This window comes from Panthera uncia (assembly GCF_023721935.1).
Source record: "Panthera uncia isolate 11264 chromosome B2 unlocalized genomic scaffold, Puncia_PCG_1.0 HiC_scaffold_24, whole genome shotgun sequence".
NCBI lineage: Eukaryota > Metazoa > Chordata > Mammalia > Carnivora > Felidae > Panthera > Panthera uncia.
Window position 1 is genome coordinate 110,357,619 of NW_026057580.1, and position 26,108 is coordinate 110,383,726.

A 26,108-nucleotide genomic window follows, 5' to 3' on the forward strand; every position below is an offset into this window, starting at 1 on the left:
ACGTTGTTGATGTGGCTACTCCCTCCTTGGCAAGCCAGTGTATTCGTGTATTAGTGTGAGGCTCAGGCAATTTCTGCTTTCCAGTTGTCAGGTAAACTTAGGAAACACCCTAGATGTGTGTGTGCAGGTGCACGTGTAGGCATGTGTAGGCAGGTGTGTGTGCATAGGTATGCGACCTTGCTACCACCTTCCTCACAGGCATTGGTGTCCGCTTTTGAACGAGGTATTTCCCTCTGCCTCAGTTTTGTAGCTGTCCAAAGTAATCCCCAATTTGTTGGGAATCTGAAGGGTTGGCAGTTTGTCTTGGGACTTTTTTTTTTTTTTATAATGTTTGTTTATTTTTTAAGAGACGGTGAGACAGAGTGTGAGTGGGGAAGGGGCGGAGAGAGAGGGAGATACAGAATCCGAAGCTGACCTGTCAGCACAGAGCCTGATGCGGGGCTTGAACCCACCTGCCATGAGATCATGACCTGAGCTAAAGTGAGACGCTTAACCGACTGAGCCACCCACGCACCCCTGTCAAGGGACTTTTGAAGTAATAAGAGAAAGGGCAAAAGACAAGGAGGGCTAATATTTGACAAGTAATCACCTATTGGGCTTAAATGTGCCCCCTTAGCAGCTTTCATCTGGATCCTTTTTAGTGATGCTGAGTAGGCAATACAGCGACCCACGAAAGGAAGCACTGCTTTCCCTCCTCAGCTGAACTGTTGTAGCATTTTATGTGACATTGACAGCCCTCGATGTGTTGATGTGTTCTCCCGTAGTACCCTGCCTCCAGGCTTGAATGCACACATATGAAATACCTGTTGACATGCAGATTCTGATTCACTGTGTCTGGGGTCAGCTGCTATTCTGCATTTTCCAAGCTCTCAGGCAATGCCCACGGTGCTAGAAAAGGCCCACCCTTAGCCATCTAGGGTCAGCAAGCTGAGCTGCGGGTATTCACACGGTGATGAATTCTGGCCTCAAAGCAGACTGCCTGAGAGCGCCTTTCACATTGTGCTCTGGGGAGGTCAGGCGCTTCGTGGGTATTCGCTTAAGTAAGAGATAATCAAATGTGACATTTATTCAGATCTTCCTGTGTGTCAGGTACTTTTTAAAAAACATGTTCCTCATAACCTCTCTATCTGTGGACAGGACTTACAGCCACAAGTAGCATATTCTGCAGCCAGCATTTCTACAAGTTTGTCGGACTTCAGAGCCTGAAACTGGAACCCTTACACTATACTCAGAGCCCTTTAATGTTTATGTGAACTTTGATAACAGGATAATCCAAAAGAGGTTGAGAGTTTTTATCTAATCTCTGTCTCTGTCTTGCCAGTCAGCCTTGTCACTTGGGGTAATTCTTACCAGGCTTCTCAGATTCCAGGACCAGAGCAAGGGGTGATGCTAGCATTTTATAGCTGTTGCTTAACAGTCTGGCAGCCTCAGAATTGTGTAATACGAATCATGTTTAAAAGATAAAGTATTTATTAATAAACATTCAACTACGTTAATTTATTGAGAATTACCATTTTGATAAAGTTTATCAGATTAAAGAATTTTATTTATAAACCTTTCTAAAAGTTACTGAGGTAAATTAGAGATTGTTTTATTGAGGTATAATTGACATTAGTTTCATATGCACAACATAATGATGTGGTATTTGTATATGTTGTGAAATGATCACCACAGTAAGTCTAGTTAACATCCATTACCATGCATAGTTAAAAAAAAAAAACTTTTGGGGCGCCTGGGTGGCTCCATCGGTAGGGCATCCGACTTCAGCTCAGGTCATGATCTCGCGGTTTGTGAGTTTGAGCCCCACTTCGGGCTCTGTGCTGACAGCTCAGAGTCTGGAGCCTGCTTCGGATTCTGTGTCTCTCTGTCTCTGCCCCTCCCCTGCTTGCACTCTCTCTCTCTCTCAAAAATAAATAAAGGTTTAAAAAAAAAAAACTTTCTGTGTGACAAGGACTTTTAATATCTACTCTCTTATCAACTTTCAAATATGCGATACAGTATTATTAACTATAGTTATCAAGCTGTTCGTTATATCCCCATGATTTATTTTATAACTGGAAGTTATAAAGGGGTCACCCTTTCACCCATTTTGCCCACTCCTCATCCCCTGGCTTTGGCCACCACTGATCTCTGTATCTATAGAGCTTATGTGTTATTGTTATTGTTGTTTTAATTTGATACGTGAGGTCATATAATATTTGTCTTTGTCTGGCTTGTTTCACTTAGCGTAATACCCTCAAGGTCCCTCCCTGTTGTCAGAAATGGCAGGGTTTCATTCTTGGGACTGGAGGGGGCTGAATAGTAATCCATTGTATGTGTATATCAAATCTTTTTTATCCATTCATCCATCGATGGACACTTAGGTTATTTCCATATCTTGGCTATTATAAATAATGCTGCAATAAACATAGAAGTGCATTTTTCTTTTTGAATTAGTGTTTTCTTTTTCTCCATATAACTAACCAAAGTGGATTTGATGGATCATATGGTAGTTCTATTTTTAATTTTTTCAGGAACCTCCATACCGTTTTTTTACAGTGTCTGCACCAATTTACATTCCCACCGACAGTATACTGGGGTTCCCTTTTCTCCACATGCTCATCAACACTTGTTATTTCTCGTCTTTTTGAGTCTAGCCATTTTAACAGGTGTGAGGTGATTTGCAGTGTGGTTTTGATTTGCATTTTTCTGATGATTGGTGATGTGGAACACCTTTTCGTGTACCTGTTGGCCATCCGTATCTCCTTGGAAGAAAGTCTATTCAGATCCTCTACCTACTTTTTAATCAGATGTTTATGTCTTTGCTATTGAGTTGTAGGAGTTTATATATTTTGGATGTTAACCCCTTATCAGGTATATGGTTTGCAAGTATTTCTTCCATTCAGTAGGTGGCCTTTTCATTTCATTGTCTAGTTACTTACCTGCTGGTCCCCCCCAACCAGAGCACTTCTGGCTGTGTGAGCCCTGTGCTGTACTTAGCTGTCTCTCTGGCTCCAGCGTGGGGTCTGGCATAGGGTGAATGCTCCGTAAATGTAGCAAGTACCTCGGGCTCCTCCATACTTCTTGGACATTTTAATTGGGGTGTAGCCGGGATCATTTGCATATTAATTCTGTGGACTAACCAGCCCAGTACTTGTAAAGAATTGTGTTGGAAATGATTTACATCATGCTGCTAACAGTTTTGGTTGTGTAGAATTTCATTCCTCGCCTTTTGAAGTACGAAAGTCTCGTACTTGAATTTGGTAAGAAACACAGCTGGGTTTTTTTGCCCTCATGGTTCATATTTATCTTGTGTATTTCTGTGTGTTGTATAACTTAAAAAGAACGATGACATTTCATTCAGTTCCTCACACAGGACCATTGATGGAACAGTATGGTGCTCAAGGACGTATATTGAAATAAGCAGAAACTAGGGGCGCCTGGATGGCGCAGTCGGTTGAGCGTCCGACTTCAGCCAGGTCACGATCTCGCGGTCCGTGAGTTCGAGCCCCGCGTCGGGCTCTGGGCTGATGGCTCGGAGCCTGGAGCCTGTTTCCGATTCTGTGTCTCCCTCTCTCTCTGCCCCTCCCCCATTCATGCTCTGTCTCTCTCTGTCCCAAAAATAAATAAAAAAACGTTGGAAAAAAAAAAAAAAGAAATAAGCAGAAACTAAAGCCTCAGTAAGGCCTCTTGACTGAGAAAAGCTACAGGTAGTTGCAGGTTGACCAGTTTTTCCTTGGAAGTGAACAAGCACTGCATAGAACATAGTGAATGTGTGCGCCTGCACTGTTTACTTTTATCTGTTGCACATGTTCTGGGTTCTAAGTATAAAGTGTCCCACAACCCAAGAAATAAAAAGCAAATGTCAGACAGTGGTGAGTGACAGAGACAGGGCTGTGTGGGACCTCTCTCATTTGGAAGCATCCCTTGGAGTGAAGCCTTGGCCTAGGGTGTGGGCGAGGCCATCCCGGATGGGCAGCCCTCACTGACTTAAGGACTCATCTGCTAGGCCGTCACTTGCCTGAGCCTGGTCTTCTCATTTCTTTCATGTCAAGTGCTTGTCTTCTTTTACTGTACATCAGGTACACCCTAGTAGGTGGGAACCGCACCTCCACGGAGGCTCTGTTCTCTCATTTGTTTCAACTTTTTGGATGTACACAACTTCTTTATAATTCTGAGTGGCCATCTGGTTTTTGTAAAAGTGCCTCAGTCTCAATCTGTAGCTCAGTGTGGTTGAAATTAGTCACTCGAAAGCAGCCTGATAGTCTGGGCTGATATTTAGGAGCCTGAATCGTAGTGCTAGCTCTACAGAAATCATGGAAAGGTCTTAGATAAAACTTTTGTGTATGTTGTCTTATATGCAAAATATGAGAAAGTTATGAAGGTTCCCATGGATATTATGGGGACAAGTTAAATAAAATTCTTTTGAGCTACTTTGAGCTTCAGAAGCACAAACCATCTAAAACCTAGTTCTGAGTTGACCTCCCGTAGATGATTCATATCCTCCAGATGGCATTATCTTCCTAATAACCATTCCTTTAAAAAACTAAAATGCAGCTAAATGTGTAGTGTTTTTAAGGTACCAAGGAGAATCCAACAGTAATATTTAAAATGCCAACATCTTCCTTCACCCCTACCCCTTTAACTGGGAAGTGAAAGAAATTTCAGTTAATTTTGATGACCATGATGTCCTGTACAGAACTACCCGGTCTTCGTTCCTGTTTTCTCACAGACATCCATTCTTTACTTTCCTCAATTTTTGTGTTACAAATAATTTTGTGACAGTAACCATGGTCAACACTGTCTGCCCAGTGAATAAAAGAGAAAAGCAACTTGTGATTCTGTCATGCGCTCTCTTCAGTTCCATTTAAACTACAGAGCATTGGGGGCGCCTGGGTGGCTCAGTCGGTTGGGCGGCCGACTTCGGCTCAGGTCATGATCTCCCAGTCCTTGAATTTGAGCCCCGCATTGGGCTCTGTGCTGACAGCTCAGAGCCTGGAGCTTGTTTCAGATTCTGTGTCTCCCTCTCTCTGACCCTCCCCTGTTCATGCTCTGTCTCTCCCTGTCTCAAAAATAAATAAAACGTTAAATAAATAAACTACAGAGCATTGCCCGTGGGATAGGGACCACGCCAGACCCTGGCAGTACTCAAGTCTGCAACACAGTGTGGGGCCCCACAGGAACTCAGCTGCTGGGTTGGAGGGTAACTGAGAAGTGGAGCGTGGGGCACCCGGGCAAGAAAAACTTCCTGTGGGAGATCAACTCAGCTCTAGCTTGCGCGTGGACGTTGGTCCTCTGTGCTGTCACCTCTGTGCCACCAGACGGCAGTCAGTAACAGCTGGCTCATGCCTTCATGCTGTTTCTGGGTGAGAAAGGTGGAAAGCTCTCCCTTCTGGTCCCTCATCCCTAGTTCTAGGAGCCCTGGGGAGCTCTCGGGTGAGACCGCCCTTTAGGAAAACTATCTAAAGACTCCATTGAAAATCACTCAGTGGTATCATTGAGGGAGGGCTCCTGTCAGTTTACTTCAGGATGCCCTAGTTGGTTAATAAGAACTTTATTAAGGAGCTGCTTCTCCCCAGCAGCAGGATCCTGTGTTGTGGGACAGGTTGGGGGGTTTGTGGGTGAGCTTAAAAAACACAGAAATGTGAAGTCACTTGAAAACATATTAGCGTGTGCAAAGATGTTGACAGGGAATGCAGTCATTGGGAGGGATGTGAGGAACTTAGCAGTTTGAGGAGGATGAATATACATTTATCTAGATTAAGGTGTCATGTGTGTCCATTCAACAGGGAAGAGAAAACATACATCTGCAGAAATGTGACCAAATAGTTCAGATAGTTGTTTGGGAAGTACCAAATTTCAAGGAATTTTCTATTTTCTTTCTTTCTTTCTTTTTTCTTTAAATTTTTAATGTTTATTTATTTTTGAGAGAAAGAGAGAGAGAGAGAGAGAGAGAGAGACAGAGAGACAGAGCATGAATCGGGGAAGGGCAGAGAGAGAGGGAGACACAGAATCTGAAGCAGACTTCAGGCTCCAGTCTCCAAGCTGTCAGCCCAGAGCCCGAGGCGGGGCTCAAACCCACCAACTGTGAGATCATGACCTGAGCCAAAGTCGGACTCTCAACCAACTGAGCCACCCAGGCACCCTGAATTTTCTATTTTCTATTTATTTCTGTAACATGAGTTTTGTTTAGTGTGTATTTACTACTTTCATAATTAGAAAAAGAAAGATTAAAAGGGGAAAATAATACATAAATACTTGACAGGAATTTTAAGATATTTTAACTTAAAGTGTAAATATTGAGCCAGATGGGGAGCGTCAGGAATTTAGAACAAAGTGTGTTTATCATTCTAACAGTAGGAGGTGCAGTAGTCATGGTTCTCCAGGGTCAGAGCCACCAGGACGCACCCTCCCCACCCGCACTGTAGGGCAGCAGCCGGCTTTCCCCGGGTGGTCTGCATCAGTCACCCAGCTGGCTCCTGAAGTCCCTTCTGTCCCTGTTGATTCCTAGGCATGAGGAGCCCAAACTGGCTGGATGGCCGTCTTAACTTCCAGTTTAATGGGATCGTTGTTGTGCTTCCTGGGGGAAGCATTCCTGCCTTTGGAACCAGCAGAAGGGGAGGTCATGGAGACAGGAAGCCATGTTTTGGTAGTGGGTAACTAGGGGTAAAGTGTGTGGTGCCACTATCATTTGTTTTCCTCGATTCCTGGCTCTGTGAATCCTGACTAGGGGAAACAAACAGCACCACATGTTGGACAACTGATTCAGAGCAGACCCCACCTCTTAGAGGACCTTGTCCCAGCCCTGGATGGTACTGCCACCTAGCTGGCACGGTAGCTGAGTCTTCAAAAGGCCATTTTACTATTTTATCAAACTAGCTGCTTCAGGATAATGGGGAACATGGTATGACCAGTGAACTCCATAATTATGGGCCCACTGCCATACTTTTTTTTTTTTTTTTTTTTTTTACCGTGAAGTGAATTTCTTGATCAGAAGTAGTACAATGTAGAATACCATGATGGTGGATAAGGCATTCTGTAATTCCATGGTTGGTAGTTTTTGTGCAAGCATTGTGTGCAGGGAAGGCAAATCCACATCCAGAATGTCTGATTCAGTAAGACCAAAATGCTTCCCCTTCCATGATGGCAACAGTCCAGTGCAATCAACCTGCCACCAGGTAGCTGGCAGATCTCCCTGGGGTAATGGCACAATATTGGGGCTCAGTGTTAGTCTTTGCTGCTGGCAGATAGGGCACTCAGCAGTAGCCGTAGCCTGGTCAGCCTCGGTGAGTGAAGTCTGTTGCTGAGCCCATGCATGACCTCCATCCCTGCCACCATGGGCAGCCTCCCACCACTGGGTTCATGAGCCCACTGGGACAGGACGGAGCGGCTGGAGAGGGAGGCTGACTGGTGTCCACAGAATGGATCGTCCTATCCGCTTGATTATTAAAATCCTCTTCTGCTGAAGTCACCCTATGGTGGGCATTTATAGGACACAAATATCTTCACTTTTTGGAAGAGAGGACCGTCCACATTCCTCTTCCCCAAATTTCTTGTCACCAGTTTTTCTGAATCTGACCATCCAGCCAAACCGTTGGCCCCAGCCCAAGAATTGATACCTAATTGCACATCGGGCCATTTCTCCTTCCAAGGAAAGTGAACGGCCAGGTGTCCTGCTCAGAGTTCCGCCACTGGGAGGATCGCCCTTCACCGTGTCCTTTAGGGATGTCCCCGGGAGGGTCCATAGTGCTGCCGCTGTCTGCGTTCGGGCGGTGTCTGTACGTCGGGCAGAACCTTCTGTCCCCCAGGCCTGAGCCTTCTCGTCCCCGGCAGCTGATCTTGGAGAACTCCCCAGGAGGCCATCGATCAGCCTGGGGGAGAGAAGATGATGTGGCAGGAGTGGGGACGTGGGCATTTCTGCCGCTTTCTCCTGTAGCTTCCTTGTGCCTCCGGGGCCTGCTCGGGCCCGATCGTGTATGCCCCCCTTCCGTCGGATGATGGAGTGCTGCTGTGCGTGTCCAGCTCCGTGTCCTGCTGGGTCAGCCGACACCCAGCTCGTGGCGGGCAGCTCGGGTCTCCTGGTAACTTGGTGGCCCACGGGGTGAGCGTTCAGTCTCTCCTGAGGCCGGATAGCGAGGCAAGAACTGTGTGGCACAAGGGGAGTGGTTATCTGTGGAGGAGGGCAAGGCTTTGCCCCCAGATCCCAAGGGCTTGCTTTGCTACTCACCTACAGGGCGCTGCCAGAGGCTCCAAACAGCATCCCTGTCTGCTCTGACATTCCAGGCGCAACGTGCTCGATCATACGGCCCCAGCCGCAGAGCAGATCGCACGGCAGCCTGGACCTGCTGGGGAGCTTTCTCTCGTTCTGGACCCCACTCAAAGCTAGCAGCTTTTTGGGTCACTAGGTAAATAGTCCAGAGTATCACACCCATATGAAGAATATGTTGCTTCCAAAATCTAAAGGTACCCAATTTGATACAAAATTAACCATCACAGGCAATGTGTATGATGCACAGAAACTCAATATATATGTAACTCTTAAACTAATTATTTAACAAGTAACATACCAACTTTGAATTGAAATATTACTCCAGTATTCACTGAGCACTGCCTCCTACATCATCCCCCCACTCACCTCCTACGAGGTATATGCCATGATCGATGCTAGATTTTTTTTCTTGGATGGCTAATATTTAAGAGTTGTGGGATATTGCACTTAGGAACCGTGGGTATGTTATGTTTGCTTAGTACTTTACCAAATAGAATGTAATGTATTTAAAATATTAGATCTAGAAGATTCCTTAGAGATTATCCAGGCCATCTTGATATTTTCAAACAAAATGAAGAAGCAGAGTGCTAAAGCACCGACAGGCACTCAGATTTTCTGTTGTCAGCTGAAAATAGATTCCCTGTTCTGGTTTTTCTCTGCCCACTCAGAGCTGAGAGGTGTGCTTGGGGCTGTGTGGATAGTTGGGTCGTAAGAGGATGAGCTAAGGTTCTGTCTTCAGCTGCTAGCCAAACACATTTGGCTAAGGATCAAAGGTGGCAGCAGTGTGTTTGGAACACTGCCATTTCCTGACCAAATGCTCGATGTGCTGGGCTAAGAGGGAGGGATTTTAAAGAGCAGGAGGTTGAAAATCCTGCTGTCTTAGCTGCTCTGAGAGTTGAACGTCTTGAGAATTAATATAGTAGATTAAATGTAAATGATGACTAAAGTACACACCTGGTTGACAAGATTATTATTTAAAATTTTAATCAAAGTAGCCAAGTTAACTACTTTAATAATTGAATTTCCCTTTAGCAAATATAGTGGAGGTTGAGCAGAGGTAGATGTTTGAGAGCTTAAGATCAGCTTTTTTGGGGCCCTACCATCCCTGCTGTCAAGGGCACAGTTAATGTCAATTTGTAGCCTTGGAGTTGGGTAGTGATAAACAGGTGCTCCGGTTCTAATCCAGCAAACCCCCCAGGTAGGTGAGTTGCCTCCAGGCACCCATGGCAGGGGCTGTCAGGCCTCTGCTTCACCCTTTCCAGTGTTCCAGGTTCCTATTGGAGACAGCCCCTTTCACTAATAGACCCCTCTCCTTGCTAGGAAGTTCTCTTTCATAGTAAACATCAGGTTGCTTTTATTTGTGCTTGAGTCTCCTAGTTCTGCCCCAAGGTTTTTTTTTTTTTCGGTTTTCTCAGAATATTTTTTATAGCTCATTTTGGATGATCAAAAGTTCTAGACCAGAAGTTTCAGCTTTCTAATATGAAAAATTTGAGCATTCCTCACAAATACGGTAATTTTCCCAGGATGAATAGGTGTTCCCAGACAGCAGGATTGTCAAATGATTCTGCCCTACTTTGTTTTTAGAGAAGGGAAACAACATCGGGCTAGGAGTGGAAGTCCCTGGTTCCTGGCCCCTGCTCTGCCTCTTGCTGGTTGGGTACTTTGGGCCAGTTAATCTCTGAACCTCAGTTTCCTTTTCTGGTAAAATGGAGATGATAATGCCTGCTCCAGGCACCATTCCATGGGATCCTTTTGTGGATCACATCCTTTTCTGGTCTATCCATTTTCTTCCAAGTATAGGATGTTCATTCCCTTGGTTTAGAATGGAATATTTCGAATCATAAATATGATTTAGCTGGAGCTTAGATGACACAAGGTATGATAAGAACAGAAGATGCTTTCTGGCATGTCTTGAAACTCCATGAATATGGTGGGTTGACAATTTAGTGTATGCATTTCTGTATTTATTGTAGAGACTGGGAAGAGTTTTTAAGAAATTTAAGAATAAATAAAATGTATGAATTATCGTGGAAATACACAGATTTGTCGGTTTAAGTTAACACTGCATATGTCTAGTACAGGTCTGTGTGAAGATCTTGATTTGAGTTGGGATCCTTGTTACAAATTAGAATCACATCTAAATGCAAGGAGTGGGGGATATCATTTGCTAACAGACAATGATGACTTAAGAATTTAATGACTTGCTAAAAAAAAAAAAAGAATTTAATGACTTGCTAATTTTTATGGGATTAGTGCTTTTTATTCAGAATACTAATTTAAAATCAAAGTGAGACAACCCTACACCTGTTAGAATTTAACACATTCTTCCATTTTCAGTTTTTTTCACTTTATCTGTCTCACCACTTGAAAAGTGTGTTACTTATTGAGAAATTCATTCCAAGGTATGCAGTGGGATTGTTTCACAGTTGTTATTCGGGAAGTAATAAATATGAGTAAAAGGAAATACTAATATGGTGTTTTAATTGACATTGGTACATGTGAAACTGGTTTTAAGCTTTCTGTGTAAGTGTGTGAGTCCTGTTTTACAAGTCACATTTAGTTCTGTATGGTAGCCAGCGTTTCTTAAAACTCATGTCTTTTTTTTTTTGATAAAACTCTCACATCCTCCTTTAATATTATTTGAAATTTCAAAGGAAATGACTAAAAATCTATTAAAGCATATGTATTATCTTTCAGTAGCAAATTTTTTAAAAAGCAAATCAAAGCAATTATACTTAATACGCTTTTTCAGATCCCACAATCCCTCCCTCCCCCCAGCCTTGCCCCTAAATCTTAGGATTCTGGTATATTCTCCATTCCTTTTTTGAAATGCACTGCCTGGCACATAATTGTACGACTGAATGAATACTAACTAAAATACAACCTTAAGCCTCAAGAAGAATGCTCTTAGTACTTTGTGTATAATATGTATCACAGATATCTGATATCTATATAAAGTATACATATTATGAAAAGAATAACAGTTTTAAGTGGCTTTCCATTACCAGTAGGAGGAAGTTCAAGACCATTAGCCTTTCTATTGAAAGACACTATTGGACCTGACTTAATACTTATGAAATTTATACCAGGGGAGCAGGTATTATATTTCCTTTGTTTATATCAGAGGGGTACAAGGATCAATTAAGAAAAGCTGGGATTTGAACACACAAGTGCTAAGTATTCCCAAATGTTAATGTTAGTCATTTCAGTAGGTGTAGCATTGTCTCACTGTGCTTTTAGTTAGCATTTCTTAGCGACTAATGATATTGAGCATCTTTTCATATGCTCATTTTCCATTTGTGTATTTTCTTTGGTGAAAGGTCTTTTCAACTCTTATACCTTCTAGAAAAGATCGGGTTGCTCTTATTTTTGAATTTTAAGAGTCAAACCCAAACAAGGTCTGTTACATGCACTGCATTAGGTTATATGGTTTTTTTTTTAATCTTTTAATCTGTACGTTTCTCATTCCTTTATTGTTTTCCTTGCATTAGGAAAACCCAGAACAAGAGAAATTCTGTATGATAAGTGGATTTTTACTAACGATACCCCCAGGAGATTATTTCATATGTTTTTCTGTGTTCCATATTTTTTAAATGTTTATTTTTAAAAAAATTTTGATGTTTATTTTTGAGAGAGAGAGAGAGAGAGAGAGATCACAAGTGGGGGAGGGTCAGAGAGAGAGGGAGACACAGAATCCAAAGCAGGCTCTAGGCTCTGAGCTGTCAATAGAGCCTGATGCAAGGCTCTAGCTCACTAGCTGTGAGATCATGACCTGAGCTGAAGTCGGACTCGCAACCACTGAGCCACCCAGGCGCCCCAGTGCTTATTTATTTTGAAAGAAAGAGCGTGCATGTGAGCCCAAGCAGGAGAGAGAGAGAGAGAGAGAGAGAGAGAGAGAGAGAGAGAGAGAGAGAATATGAATATGAGAATCCCAAGCATGCTAAGCATGGAGCCCAATGCAGGGCTGAATCCCACGACCTCGAGATGATAACCTGAGCCAATATCAAGAGTCAGATGCTTAACTGTGAGAGCCCCCCAGGCACCCCTCTCATGCCATTTTCTAATAAAAGGAACCAGGACTCCATGGAGAAATGTGTAATTCAAGGACTAGAACAGGAAATATACGTGATGGATCTGGGGCATCTTGCAGTGTCAGAACGTAAGGTGGTGCTCAACAAATAAACACACACAATGATGACAGGGGGATATAGGAACCACCCAAAAGAGCTCCTAGTGGCCAAAGCTGGAAAAATTTGGGCAATAAAACAGATGAAGTAATATCAGATTATAACCCAAACTATAAAGTAAATATCCATGTGTCTATACTGATAAAATAACTAAATAAATGGAGAAGAATAGGCAAATCTCCCAGGCAGAGGAGTTATAAATAATTTATGTAGATACCCCTTTCTCAGAGGTGGAGCATAATTCACTACTCCTTAAGTGTAGGCTGCCCATGGTCAGTCACTTCCTTCCAAAGAGTACAGTGTGGAAAGGGGGAAGAAAGAGTAACTTGACAGTGAACCAAGTGCTCAACCAGGTGAGCAAAGTTCATGTCAGCATTGATACATCCTATTGAGAGTGTGCACCAATGATGTGATGTGATGTGATGGGAAGGGCAACCCTTAACTTCAGCCTAGCATGGGAAGACATCAGACAAATCTCACCTGAGGGATATTCAACAAAATACTTCATGAGCCCTCCTTAAAACTGTCAAGGTCACCAAAAACAAAGGAAGTCAGAAAAACTGTCATAGTCAAAAGGAGCCTAAAGAGACATGGCAATGAAAATGCAATATTCTAGATGGGATCCTGGAATAGATAAAGGACACTAGATTAAAACTAAGAAAAGTTGAATAGAATATGGACTTTAATCAGTAGTGATAGGTCCATATTGGTCAGTTAATTGTGACAAATATACTACTGTAAGAGATTAATAATCAGGGACTGGGTGGGGGAGCATGTGGGACCTCTGTACTATCTTTGTGATTACTCTGTAAATCTAAAACTCTTCTAAAATTTAAAGTTTATTTAGAAATCTAAAAAGTTGCTTACACTTTGGCCATAACTCCAAGAGCTAATATTTATATAGTGCATCAGTGTCTTCAGACGCATTTACAATTCCTTTCTTTGAGTTTCTTCCCTAGTTTCTAGTTTAGACAAGGGAATTTTTTTTATGAGCATTAAACTCACATCTAAAAACCACGTAGGACCTAGTACCACTGTTAAAACAGAACTGGGGTGGTAATAAAGATCAAGCAAAGAGTGATGTCTTTGGCACTGAGTTTTTCATCAGTTTATTACTTCCCCACCACATAGGGGATGTGAGCAGTATGTGAGACTTGCCTTATCCTGGGGATCAGCACCATGTCTCTGCCCAGACAGCCCCCTCCCCCGCAATAGCTGAGGAGCCTGAGGGGCAGGGAAGGGAGTCTGCTTTGCTCTCTAGGACTCATGCAGCAGATGGGGGTCGTTCACATGAGTGGAGAGCACTGAGGAGAAGCAGCCGTACAGGAAAACCAGTCCAGAGAACCATTAGGGATGTGCTAAGTTTGTGTTGTCTTTTAGGCATGCAAGTAGGGATCTCAGATAGGATGTGGAGTAAGGTATTGAAGGTAAGAATTTGGAGGTCTTCAGTGTTTGGATCTAAAGATGAGACTAGCTCAGTAGGAAGTCAGGGTAGAGAGAAGGGTCGCAGCTGAGCCCTGGCACTCGCCGGCAGAGGTCAGAGGAGCAAGAGCTAGCAGAGGGAAGACTGGAAAGACTAGTGGAAACTACATGTAGTGGATACTGTGAGTACTGGCTGCCACAGCTCACAGTTGACACTTGCCCCCCTCCCCCCCCTCCGCCCCCATTACCAGCCAACAGCCAAGGACTGACACCCAGGGGAGCACAGAGTCTGCCTCTTGCCTCAAAGTGGGACCACCTGTGGTGCAGTTCACACCCTAGAGCTCTCCTGGGACCAGGTGTAGTTGGCCGGTCCCCAGCCAACACCCCTTTCTGCAAGTGCTCAGGAGAAACCACAGTAAGCCATTAAGTAAGTGCACAAGAATCCCTTTCTCAGGCTCTAACTGCAGACACCAAATAAGGAAGGTTTTAGAGGAGTGAGGGAAGCACCCTAATAAGTGTTAGCTGGCTGTTGTTCCTCCTTTTCCCACCACAACACCTCCCCTTTCCAGACAGCATGGGGCTCCCTCAGTGTGTATGCTCTCCCCACAGCGAGACTGCTCTTCCAGTCCCCTGCCTGCTGTAAAGGATGCTGAGTCTGGGTTATGTCCGAAAGGAGGAGGCCACCTCCTCTGCAGAGGCTCAGGAAGTGATGAGGGCACAGGGGCTGGAGGAAGAGGCCAGTAGAAGGGTCTGCCTACCAGATGTAGGCTGTGACATTGTCACAGAGGAGGGGACACGGAAGCGTGCATTGATGGAAGTCCTGCAACTTCAAGGCTTAACATGGGAGAGGCCCGCTCTTTGTATGGGGTTCAGCTGTCCAGTTTTACAGCCTCTTTTCAGATCCATCGTAAGCTGTGGCTGCCTCTCTGTAGCCTCAGGGTTGCCTCGCACTGGGGGAGCTCTCCAGGTGGGCAGGCCCTGCAGAATTCACTTTTCAAGCCACAGCAAGTGGCCAAAACGATAAGAAGAGGAAGGCAACAGAATTATGTGAATTTTACCCTGAGTTGGTCAGATCTTTTGGCCAGCCAGGATCAACCGCCTTCCCCATCTGCCTCGTTCTTCTGGGACTGCAGGGTGTGCTTGGCCAGGGCACTCCTGTGCCGTCCCTCTCTCTGCCCTCACAAGCCTTGCATTGGTGGTGTTGCAGATGCCTAGTAATGGCTCCTGGATCCATAAGATTTTCATTTCTTCTTGGAGGAAATCATGGAGGCAGGTATAGTTGGTGGAGGCAGGCCATGGGCCCAAGTCCTCATTTGCCCTAAGCACAGTGGAGGAGAGCAGAGAGATTGAAAAGAACTTGGTATATCTTATTGGAGCATAAAACTAAAGTTCCAAGCTGGAGAGAGCTATAAAAGTCTGTGGAGATAAATAAAAATCAGAAACAAGATAAATAACTTTACACCTGTTAGATTGGGAAAAATTTAGGAGTTTGACGCTATTGAGTATGGTTAGGATATAAGGCAAAGGTAAAGTGCTGACAGGATGTAAACTGTTCTGCTGTTGTTGGAAACTAACCTGGTGAGGTCTGTAAAGGCAGAGCCCACACATGCCTGTAATCCAGTTACCCCGAGCTGCCCTTGTGCACAGGAGGCTTGCAGCAGAATGCCCGTAAGCAGCATTCTAAGTAAAGGCAGGAAGGAAACAGGAAGGTACCCTGTTTATCAGCAAGGGAACCAGTAAATAAATTGTGGTGTATGAATACAGTGGCTACCATGCAGCAGGTAAAATGAATGAGTTAGAGCTGTCCGCAGGGGTGAACTTCACTATGTGACACAGAGTTGAAGAACACGGTTTTTTAAAGCTTAAAAACATGCAGAAATGTTCATTTATAAGCTGGAATATGGATACATGGAAGGTTATTATCCCAGTTACCCTTCTTTGGTGTATGTTAACATTTTTCTGTAATATTCAAAATGTAAAAAGGAACAAAATAATAAAGTGAAGATACATACATATAATATATAGGTATAAAAATGCATGTTAATTGAAAACATGAACTACCCAAGAAAGGGGTTTTTTTTTTCTTAGAAGAAGGAGGGCTGAGATGTAGGAGGAATACACAGGGGCTCTCAAGTAGTCCTTCTGGTATCTTCCTAAGCTGAATGGGGAGAACACTTTGAGGGGAATTTTTAAAAAACTTGTACATAGGTCATAAATATTGCCCAGACCTTTTTTATTTTTTAAATTTAAAAAAAAGTCTAGGGAGATTTGTACCTTCTTTTAGCTTTCCTTTTTTCTTTTCTTTTTTCTTTTCTTTTCTTTTGCCCCCCAGCTCTACCGTTTTAATCTGTAAAATGAGGAGTTTATAGTAATGGTAATATCTCCTTCTGAGATACTTAAAAGAGAAAGTAAGATAATGTATGTGAAAAGGATGCAAACTATTGATTATTATTATTATTATTATTGCTAAAAGAAGTTGTTAAAATTTCCTATCAAGGGAATATGAGAAGCTGGAATATGTTCATTGTGGGAAAATCAGAAGATGTAGAAAAATTCTAACAAAAATTGTAATCCATCAACACTAATGCTTTAGTTTATTTTTTAGTATGATTCTTTTTTGTATCAGAACTAGAACTTGTTGATAAAAGTTATTTCTCATAACATTTCTGCATCACAGAGGAATGATGGCAAGAATGCATGCTTATTTTTTTTAATTAATTAATTTATTTATTTTGAGTGACAGAGAGCACGTGTGTGCATGGGGTAGGGGCAGAGATGGAGAGGGAGAGAGAGCGAATCCCAGGCAGGCTCCACGCTGTCAGCCCAGAGCCCAGTGTGGGACTCAATCTCATGAACCACGAAATCATGGCTTGAGCTGAAATTAAGAGTGGTGTGTTTAACCAACTGAACCACCCAAGTGCCCCAAGAATGCATGCTTATTAAGAAAGAAAAAGTGAGGTGCCTTGTCCAAGCATTGCATCAGGTGTTCCTTGAGGGCAGGGCATCTCTTCTGTCTGGGTGTGGCCCTGTTATCATACCCAGGTGGTGCTGAGTGATCAATGTTCATGGGCCAGTCTGGTTGACCTTGGTAATGGAGACAAGTGCCTGGAATAGGCAGGGACACTGGGGCTCTGGCCTGAATGCTGACCCACCTTGCACCTGCTGTGTGACCACAGGCAACCCACTTCGCTGCATTAACCTCCCTTTCCTCATCTATGAGACTGAATGGTTGTGTTAGCTCTAAATTGGCTAAAGCCAATAACTACTGTCTATACCAAGAATACTTATGTGAGAGTAAGTGGGAAATGACGCTGGAAAAAACATGCTAGTTCACCATGGTAAGGGCTTTGAAACCTCAGTCAGTAGTGTTTCCAGTAAAATTTCTACTCAGAAAGTGGCAACTGAGATGGGATGGAACAGGATGGAAGTTAGAGTCATTGAGAGTATTATTTCCACTGGGTTTTGAGGTGTGTATCGATCAGTGTCTGGAAGTGGTCAGGTGATGAAGGTGCTAAGTGTCGGGTTTCCTACAAACTGTATTTTTAGCGTGGCTGTTCAGAGCATTTTATATATCGCTTTTGTGGACGACTTGCTGCTACTTAGCAGATGAGATGGCTGGGCATGGTTATTTTGCATTTACATCAGGAGACTTGGTAGAGTCCTTTTTTCAAACATTAGCCCTGCTTGATTATATAAACTCTATCCAATTAGAAGATGTATTATTTTCCAGCAAGAAGATTTGGAAAACATCAAGAAGAAATGTGTAGTTCTGAGTTTCCTGCAAAGTGTCCTGGAGAAGCTGGGACTAAGAAGGTCATCCCCCGACACATTCTGGTTCAGAACCATTTAGAGGCACTGTGGTCCCTGAATTCCAGGGTTCTGACCTCAGACCTGTGTTCTCTGAATTCCTTTATTGTCTCTAGTCCATTTCCGTCTTGGAATTCTTAATCAACAACTTGAGCTGAATGAATGAATGAGGACTGGATTTGTGAACATTTAAGTGAGATAAATACGATTATGTGGGAAAAAAGCTGAAGTTTTTTTCCAAATATGGTCAGTGGACTAAACAAGAGAAACTTCTCAAACTCAATAAGGAAAAAAGACAACCCAATTAAAAAGGGGCAAAGGATTCGAATAGAAGTTTACATAAATGTCCAATAAGCACTCGAAAAGATGTTCAACATCTTTAGCCATTAGAAAAATGCAAATCACAATCATTTCACATCCATTAGAATGGCATACTAAAAAAGATGTAATAGCAGGTATTGGAAAGAATGTGGAGAAACTGGAAACTTCTCCACCCAGTGGTGCTGGGAATGTAAGTTGGTGTGGCCATTTTGGAAAATAGTTCCTCAAGAAGGTAAACATAGAATTATCATTTGACCCAGCAACTCCACTCCCAGACATATACCCAAGAAAAGGAAAACATGCTCATACAAAGATTTGTACAGAAATGTTCATAGAAATATTATTCATAATAGCCAAACAGTGGAAACAACCCAGATGTTTATCAGTTGGATGGATGGACACAGTGTGATGTATCCACACAGTGGAATATTATTTGGACGTGTAGAGGAAATAAGTATTGATATACACTTACAACATGGAAAAGTCTTGAAAACATTATGCTGAGTGAAAGAAGTCAGACACAGAAGGCCACGTATTATATGATTCCATTTATATGAAATGTCCAGAATAGGCAAATCAGTAAAGGCAAAAGGAAATTAGTGATTGCCTAGGACTGGAGGGGAGTTTTGGGGGTTGATGAAGATGTTCTAAAATTTATTGTGATGGTTGCACAGCTCTGTAGCTACACTAAAACCACTGAATTGTACATTTTATATGGGTGAATTGTATGGTATGTGGATTTTGTCACAATAAAACTGTTACCTGAAAAAAAAATCTCATTTGAAACTGATCTTAACATCTTATTGTTGAGAGAGAATATTCTAAAATTCTACAGAAATACAGCTAATCATCATTCAGGAATAGTTCAGTTTAGAAAGATTTGTGGAATGCCCACTGTGTGCGTGGCACAGGCCTGATGAGGAGCTCAGCCGGTGAGGAACTGAGATGTTTGAGGGAGCAAGTGTAGGCAGGCATGAACGGTGTAGAAGGTCCTGCATTAGCGGCAAGAGGGAGTGGTTGGAATGTCAGGGAAGGAATTACCACCGGTGTCAAGGGGCTGAAGCGTATTTTAGGCCAAAGGTGCCAGGAAGTGTGTGATGCTGTTGATTTTTTAGGTACAGAATTGGGTGGGGAGTGCAAGTGGCAGGAGGTGGGCCTGGAAAGAGGGACTGACTTTCCGACTGTTTATTTTCTATCAAAGAGGAAACTACGTGTCGGTACTATGCTGAACCAGTCTCTGTATTTTGGAAGTTTTAGCTCATCCTTGAATAACGTGGAGCTCTCCCTGATTGAGTGTTGGCTGTGTGCCTGGCACCGTGCTAAGGTCCTTTCTCCACTACTCCTCACACACTTCAGAAGGATGTGCTGCTGTTACCCCAAGCGCACAAGAGGACCCCCCTTCCCCGCCCCTGTCCAGTGGGTCAGCAAGTTGCCATGGTGAGTGGCAGGGCCAGGACTCCGGTCCTGAGCCTGCACTCCTGCCACAGCACTTCAAGGACCTCTGTGCTGGTGGGCGTCAGTCTGGAAAGCCGCTGTGCTTCTATTTCAAGATGCTTTTGGCTCTTTCTTAGAGTGACGAAATGTAACTGAAATTCATAGCATTTCTTAAACTCATTTTGTTGTACTAAATGTGTCTAAACTTAAATTGGCACAATTAAACTTATTGCTCTTTCACTTACTAACAGAATTTTTTAAAAACCTGTATGGTAATAATCATAGGGGTTTATTGAGCTATTTGTATTTAGCATTCATTCCAATTACATTCTTTTTAGGTTGAGAGAAATATTACTGAACTTTGGTGATACTGGTCGTTCACTGAGGTGGTTTCCTACATATTTCTATAAAATATAATTTTATTTGTATCTCCCAACACCATTTATTTATTTTTTATTTTTTTTAATTAAAAAAATTTTTTTTAACATTTTATTTATTTTTGAGACAGAGAGAGAGAGCATGAACAGGGGAGGGTCAGAGAAAGAGGGAGACACAGAATCCGAAACAGGCTGCAGGCTCTGAGCTGTCAGCACAGAGCCCGACGCGGGGCTCGAACTCACGGACTGCGAGATCATGACCTGAGCCGAAGTCGGACGCTCAACCGACTGAGCCACCCAGGCGCCCCCTCCCAACACCATTTAAAGGGTTTCTGTCTGAAAAGATGAACATCCTTGAGATGGGTTAACTGACATTTGTTTGTTCTCCCTAAAAATAGACAGGGTGTAGGAAATGAAATGACTTATTTAGAGCACTAGATTATATCCCAAATAGACTTTCAGCAGACCTGCCCCATATTTTAAGTGTACATTTGTCTACTTTTAATAGTCCTCAATAAATGTCTATTAGCAATAACTATAAAATGATAAAGTGTTCATCTAACATTGGAGAGAGTGACAGGCTGGCATTTTTTTGAGTAATTAAAGACCTGCATCAATACTTAGCTTATCTTCGGACTTTTTAGTAGAACACAGCACCCTGATAGCCCAAGTTCTTTTGTGCTCAGACTAAACAGGAGCCCTGTTTCCTTTGAACAGGAAGGGGAGCTCTGCCTTAGAGTGCCTGGTAGGAGGCAGAGCACCCTGCCACATGATGTGGGCATGTGGGCGATGGGCTCCCCATTGGTAGTTTCTCGGCGCTCTGGGATGTCCTGACATTGCCAGCTGGATTGGAGGGATTTGGAGAACAGGAAATAAGCTGCTGGGAGATAAGGCGGGCAGCTATGAATTGTAGATGAGAGAGGAAATGAGAATTCTAATCCACGGAAACAACATTAACAGTTTGACTTTATTTTTAAATGAAGAATCATTGGAAAGATTTCTTTCTCTAAATTAGGGCAGCTACCTGCCTATTCTGTTACACCGGTTAGAACTCACAGCAAAGGTGTGGGAATGGGACTACATTTCTGTTTACTGCTGCATCTGCGCTGATCAAGAATTACAAAAACATGAAGCCTGTGAGCCTTTTGTTTATTCAACAACTACTGCGTTGTCAGAAGACCAAGAAATCTTTAGAGTGAAAAATAACTTTTTTGCCTTTGCTCTTTTGTGTCTGTTTCATGCTATGACTCTGCGGGCTCTTTTCGTGAAGAAGAGGGTTTTTATTATTGAGGTTAACTTAATATGCAACCATGCCTGGCAATGGATGTTAAAGGAAGAAAGGCAGAAGTACAGAAAATGTTATTAAGCTTTATTTTCTAAAATACGACACCTTGTCAAATGTTATTTACAGGGAAGATCATAGCAGATGAATGGTCTCTGTGTTAACTTAAGGAAATCATTTAAAAACTGGTCAGTTGTGAATATCATGTATTTAGTTGTCATATTCCATCCCGTGGTGGCCATTCTGAAGTACATCAGTGATTGTGGACTTGAATGATGAATGTGTGTCTTATAAAGGGACCAAAATGTAGCTGCGTGCACATTAGTGGATTGCAGTGCTTGGGCCAAATCACTGGATCTGAAAGAGGTTTATGAAGTTGGCCTTTATTGACTAGAAATTCTAAATTTTATGACACATTGAAAGACTTCGGTTGTTGATGGTACTGGTTTTTTTTAATTAGATCAGTATTTTTTTTAATCTTTGATTTTTTTTTTTTTTTCTCAAGTTAGTTAACATACAGTATAGTCTTGGCTTCAGGAGTAGAACCCAGTGATTCATCTCTTATATATGAGCACCCAGTGCTCATCCTGAAGAGTGCCCTCCTTAATGCCCGTGACCCATTTAACACCCCCTCCACTCCCATGAACCCTCTGTTTGTTCTCTGTATTGAAGACTTCACTCATACGTGGGATTTGAGAAACTTAACAGATGAACATAGGGGAAGGGAGGGAAACATAAGGTAAAAACAGAGAGGGAGGCAAACCGTAAGAGACTCTTACATAGGGAGTTTTTAAAACTGGACTTAAAAAAATGAATCTGGGTTTGTTTCCCCCCTCCACCTGTGTGTTCCCCTCCTGTGTATGTTCACAACTCTAAGTGCACATAGAGCAGCGCTGTGTTCTGTTTAGTGAACTGAACTCCACGAGCACAAAGATGTCTTAATCTCCATCCTCAGCACCTGCAGTTCATAGTAAGCAGGCAGGCAGAGTTGGCTGTTGTTAAAATGCCTTTGGGCATTGAAAAGAACCTTCTGGACATAGTTTTCAATAACCTTTTTATAGTTCAAAGATATGGATCATAACTTCTAATTACATAGTACTCTTTGGCACAATACACTCCGAATTACTGTAGTGTGTCAGTATTCAAAGGTGAGCCTGCCCCTGTCCCCCTTCCGCGGGTGCACAGCTCAGTGGGGAGGCGTGCACGTGGACCAGTAGTTATGGTGGATGGTGCACGTGCTGCGCTTGCAGAGCGTGAGCAGAGTGGGGCAGCCGGTCCAGCAAAGAGAAAGCAGGACCGTGTGCCGTGGGCGTGGGTGGCGTCAGCATCCGTGAAAGCAGACTCTGGCGTGGGAACCATCAACGAGGTAAGATCTGCCGGGTGATTGCCAGGCTTCCAAGGAGTGCAGCCTCACAGCTGTCTTTAATTTTTTGCAGTTTTAAAAGAGAGCTACAGTGTCTTTACATTTTAGGTGGCCAGTAATTTCTTCTTGGATTTTATTATGCATCTCACAACAAGTGCTGATGCCACCAACTGTGGCAGACCAGGGCTGGGGGGCCCTCCAACTCTCTGATACCTGAAAACCAAATTAAAGACTTAAAATCAGGCATGCCCTTGGCACAGGTTTGAGAAGGGACAGGACTTTTGTGTTAGCCTGTGGTTTGGACACAGGTGGGTGTGAGAAGGGGTCTGAACATTGCAGAGGTCCTTGACAGTCTGTCCTTGGCCTTGCTTGCTATTTTTTTATTTTATTACTGTTTTCTCAATGTTTATTTATTTATTTTGAGAGAGAGCACGAGTGGGGAAGGGGCAGAGAGAGAATCCCAAGCAGGCTGTGTGCTGACAGCGCAGCTCGATCCCACAAACCATGAGATCATGACCTGAGCTGAAATCAAGAGCCAAACACTTAACTGAGCCACCCAGGCGCACCCCTCCCCTTGCTTGCTATTTTAGAATTTGGGGAATTCGTTTACTGGGTGTGAAGTCCTGGGGGGAGACAGGGGATTCAGATCTTTCTTATGAACAGCAGTTGGGTGGTTAATGACAGTGCTCATTTGACTGTCACAGATCCGTGTATGTCTGTGCATCCGTGGATGTGCTGACCCCCAGATGGAGTTTTAGCTTCCTGAGCATGGGGTCCAGTCTTCTCCATCTTGGCATTGATCATATAGTGTCACACAGCCTGAACCTAATAAGTACCAACCACATGTCTGACCGATCGAATGAATTCCTCACGATCACCAGCATGGACCAGTCAGGTGACACTCAGAGTTTACCACAGTGAAGGCAGGGTATTGGTTTTGTGGCTCATGGGCACCCAGGACCGCTTCATAGGCCTGTGTCCTTACAGGTTTTATTGGACTCTTTGAGTCCTGTCCTCAGTCTCCTTGGGCATTTACCTAATCCCACAGACCACCTCCCAGAGGGTCCACCTTTTGGGTGAGGGAGTGATAGTCCAGAAAGACGGGTGATTTGTCCAGGTTCAGAATTTTTAAATTAAAAAATTAATTTGTCATACTCACAAATGTTGAGGCTTATAATTTCATATTTCCTCTCTGATAAAGTACTAAGTAGCTTAGACGTTTCAATGATTTTTTCTAAATTATTTAGATACTGAACTATTTTTGTACTTGTGAGAGGCAGGACTGAGTCCAGATGGGCTCTGGATCCTCTGCTTTTCTAGCAGCGGGCATTTTTGTGTCACGGTTTATGGTTTGCTCAGGGCTATTTTTCAGGAAGCCTCGTCATGGGAGTCCCGTTTCCTGAGTCTCTGCCACCTGTGGGCCATGCCCTGTCCCCTCTCCTAATCCCCACACCTGCCCTCAGCCATTCATTCCCCTTGACCGTGCCTCCTCTTTAGTTCTGAAATCTCGTTTCTTTGGAGACATACTCCTGGCCCTCTGCTTTAATCCCTGTGGTAAATATCTTCTTGGCTGTTTTCTAGGTTGTGCTGGTGAGGTGGAATGAGCCGTACCAGAAGCTGGCCACGTGTGACGCAGATGGAGGCATATTTGTGTGGATTCAGTACGAAGGGAGGTGGTCCGTGGAACTGGTCAACGACCGAGGGGCTCAGGTGAGTGGGCAGAGCCGCTCCCAGTGAGACATTGCTGGAAACAGAACACAGAGATGGAAACTCTTTCCAGAAACCGGTAGAGTAAAAATAAATGAGATAGAATCCTGCTTTTCGTTCCCCCCGAGTATATCACTTGATGAAAAGAGAAAGATCTTACTTCTTTATTCAACTATTCTGCTGTTGTGAAAACTCTCCAAGTTTTAAGCTTTAATTAAATCTGCGAAATCATTTTTTTTTCCATTCGTTGTTGTGATTACATGTTAAATTTGGATCCTCTGAAGTGCTTACGGCATATCACTTTTGTGCTCCCTTTGAAAGGTACTTGCTGTGTGTTGTAATCTTCATAGTTCTCTCCAAGGGAGCTCTTGTGAGCCATTCTCACAACGTGCTTGTCAAGCTGAGTTTTTAACACTCTCTCTGTCAGGTTTCAATTAGCGTGGCCACCTGTTGTCACCCCTCAGCTCTTCCTTTCTCATACAAATTTGTCTCTGCTCTGAGGAAAACAGGTGCTCCAGGGACTCCCTGCTGAGCTGTGCTATTTTTAAACCTGCTCCATAGATTCTTCTGGCTTATGGTACAGATCTGGCTCTCCCACCTCCCCCCTGTGATGATGGGCCACATGGAGCTCCTCTTCTCGGTTGCTTAAGGACACAAGTCCCATCCCTGGGATTTGACCGGAAATTGTGGCTTTGGAACCAAGTCCTCAGGGGACCTTTCTCCATGAGGGCTTTCTCAGACTGTTTTACCACTCCAGGGATGGTTTCCCTGTGACTGCCTTTCTATACATTGCTCAGGAAGTGGATTCTCACCCTCTTTTCCCCCATCTATCGCTTAAATAAGCTGCGAGACCCCCAAGTTTGAAAGATACACCAGTGAAGTGAAATGACAGAAAATTGCAAGCAACAAAGATACTATTAGCGGTTACTGTTACAGCTAAGGGTCTTTGTATGTTGTCATCACAGAAGACAAATCTACCACTAGGTAAAATAGAACATTCTTTTTTGTGTGAGTTTATTTATTTGGTAGAGTAAATAATAATTTTGACTGACTCTGAAAAGGCCTTATGAATTCCCTGTACACCTCCATGGAGTGAAGAAAGGAAGAGGTATATCCTGCCCTCTGGTGACTGACCAGCCATTCTGAAATAGAGCCACAGCTGGGGAAATCTCCATGACCATGAAAAGTTCATGTTACCTAGAGGGGAGACACTGTGGTCAAGAGCATGAGCTCTGGAGTCAGACCACACGAGTCTCACTCCATTATTTCTTAGTAGGAGATCCTTCATTCTCTGTGCCTCAGTCTTCTCATCTGTAACATAGGGACTCACATGGTACCTGCTTAGAGAATCACTAGGGGGATTAAATAAGATTAACCATAGAGAGCACTTATAACACTGTTGATGATCGTTTTTCCCCACATACTGTTCTTGTGCCTGTCGTATTATGAGGTACTACTACTTCATAACCCCTGACCACAGAACATACCTGCCTGTAAATAGTAGCCATAATGTCATCACCAAAGACTAGCTTCAGGCCTTGAGGCAGCAAGTCTTGATGGCTTTCTGTAAGGTGGAGACTTCTCTGAATTCACCCATAGGGGTCTCTGGAATGCTATAATTCTCCCATCCACCAAAGCGTGAACTCTTTTCCTTAGGCCCAGTGATTGAATTGGATGTGTCTTCAGACTTTGGATGACTACAGTTCTCTAAAGCATTACTCCGAGAAAGACCTGAAGAGGAGCTAGGACAAAGTCCAACTAAGTGCTTGTCTTTTCCATGTGTTCTCTGTCAGTCTTCCCAGGAACCCCATTGAGCAGATGCTGTTCTCAGTTAATAGAAGAAAAAACTCAGGTCATGGAGGTTGAGCAAGTTGCCCAGGAAGTACATGGGTGGTAAAGCAGAATTTGAACCCAGTTTTGAATCCAGAACACTCTGTCACACTATCTTCTTCTCAGACAA

The 26,108-nt window shown here is 43.4% G+C and overlaps 1 protein-coding gene across 6 annotated transcripts in view; it reads left to right on the forward strand.

The window, feature by feature from the left end:
- Nucleotides 1–26,108, forward strand: part of TULP4 (TUB like protein 4) — a 230,741-nt gene that overhangs the window by 124,316 nt on the left and 80,317 nt on the right. For all 6 annotated transcript variants that reach the window (XR_007462886.1, XM_049654512.1, XM_049654510.1 and 3 more), the window contains one exon: nucleotides 24,023–24,151. Coding sequence is in view for 5 of the 6 variants with exons in the window: in XM_049654512.1 (XP_049510469.1) it covers nucleotides 24,023–24,151 (129 nt within the window). In the remaining variant the exon portion in view is untranslated. The remainder of the gene's footprint in view (nucleotides 1–24,022; nucleotides 24,152–26,108) is intronic.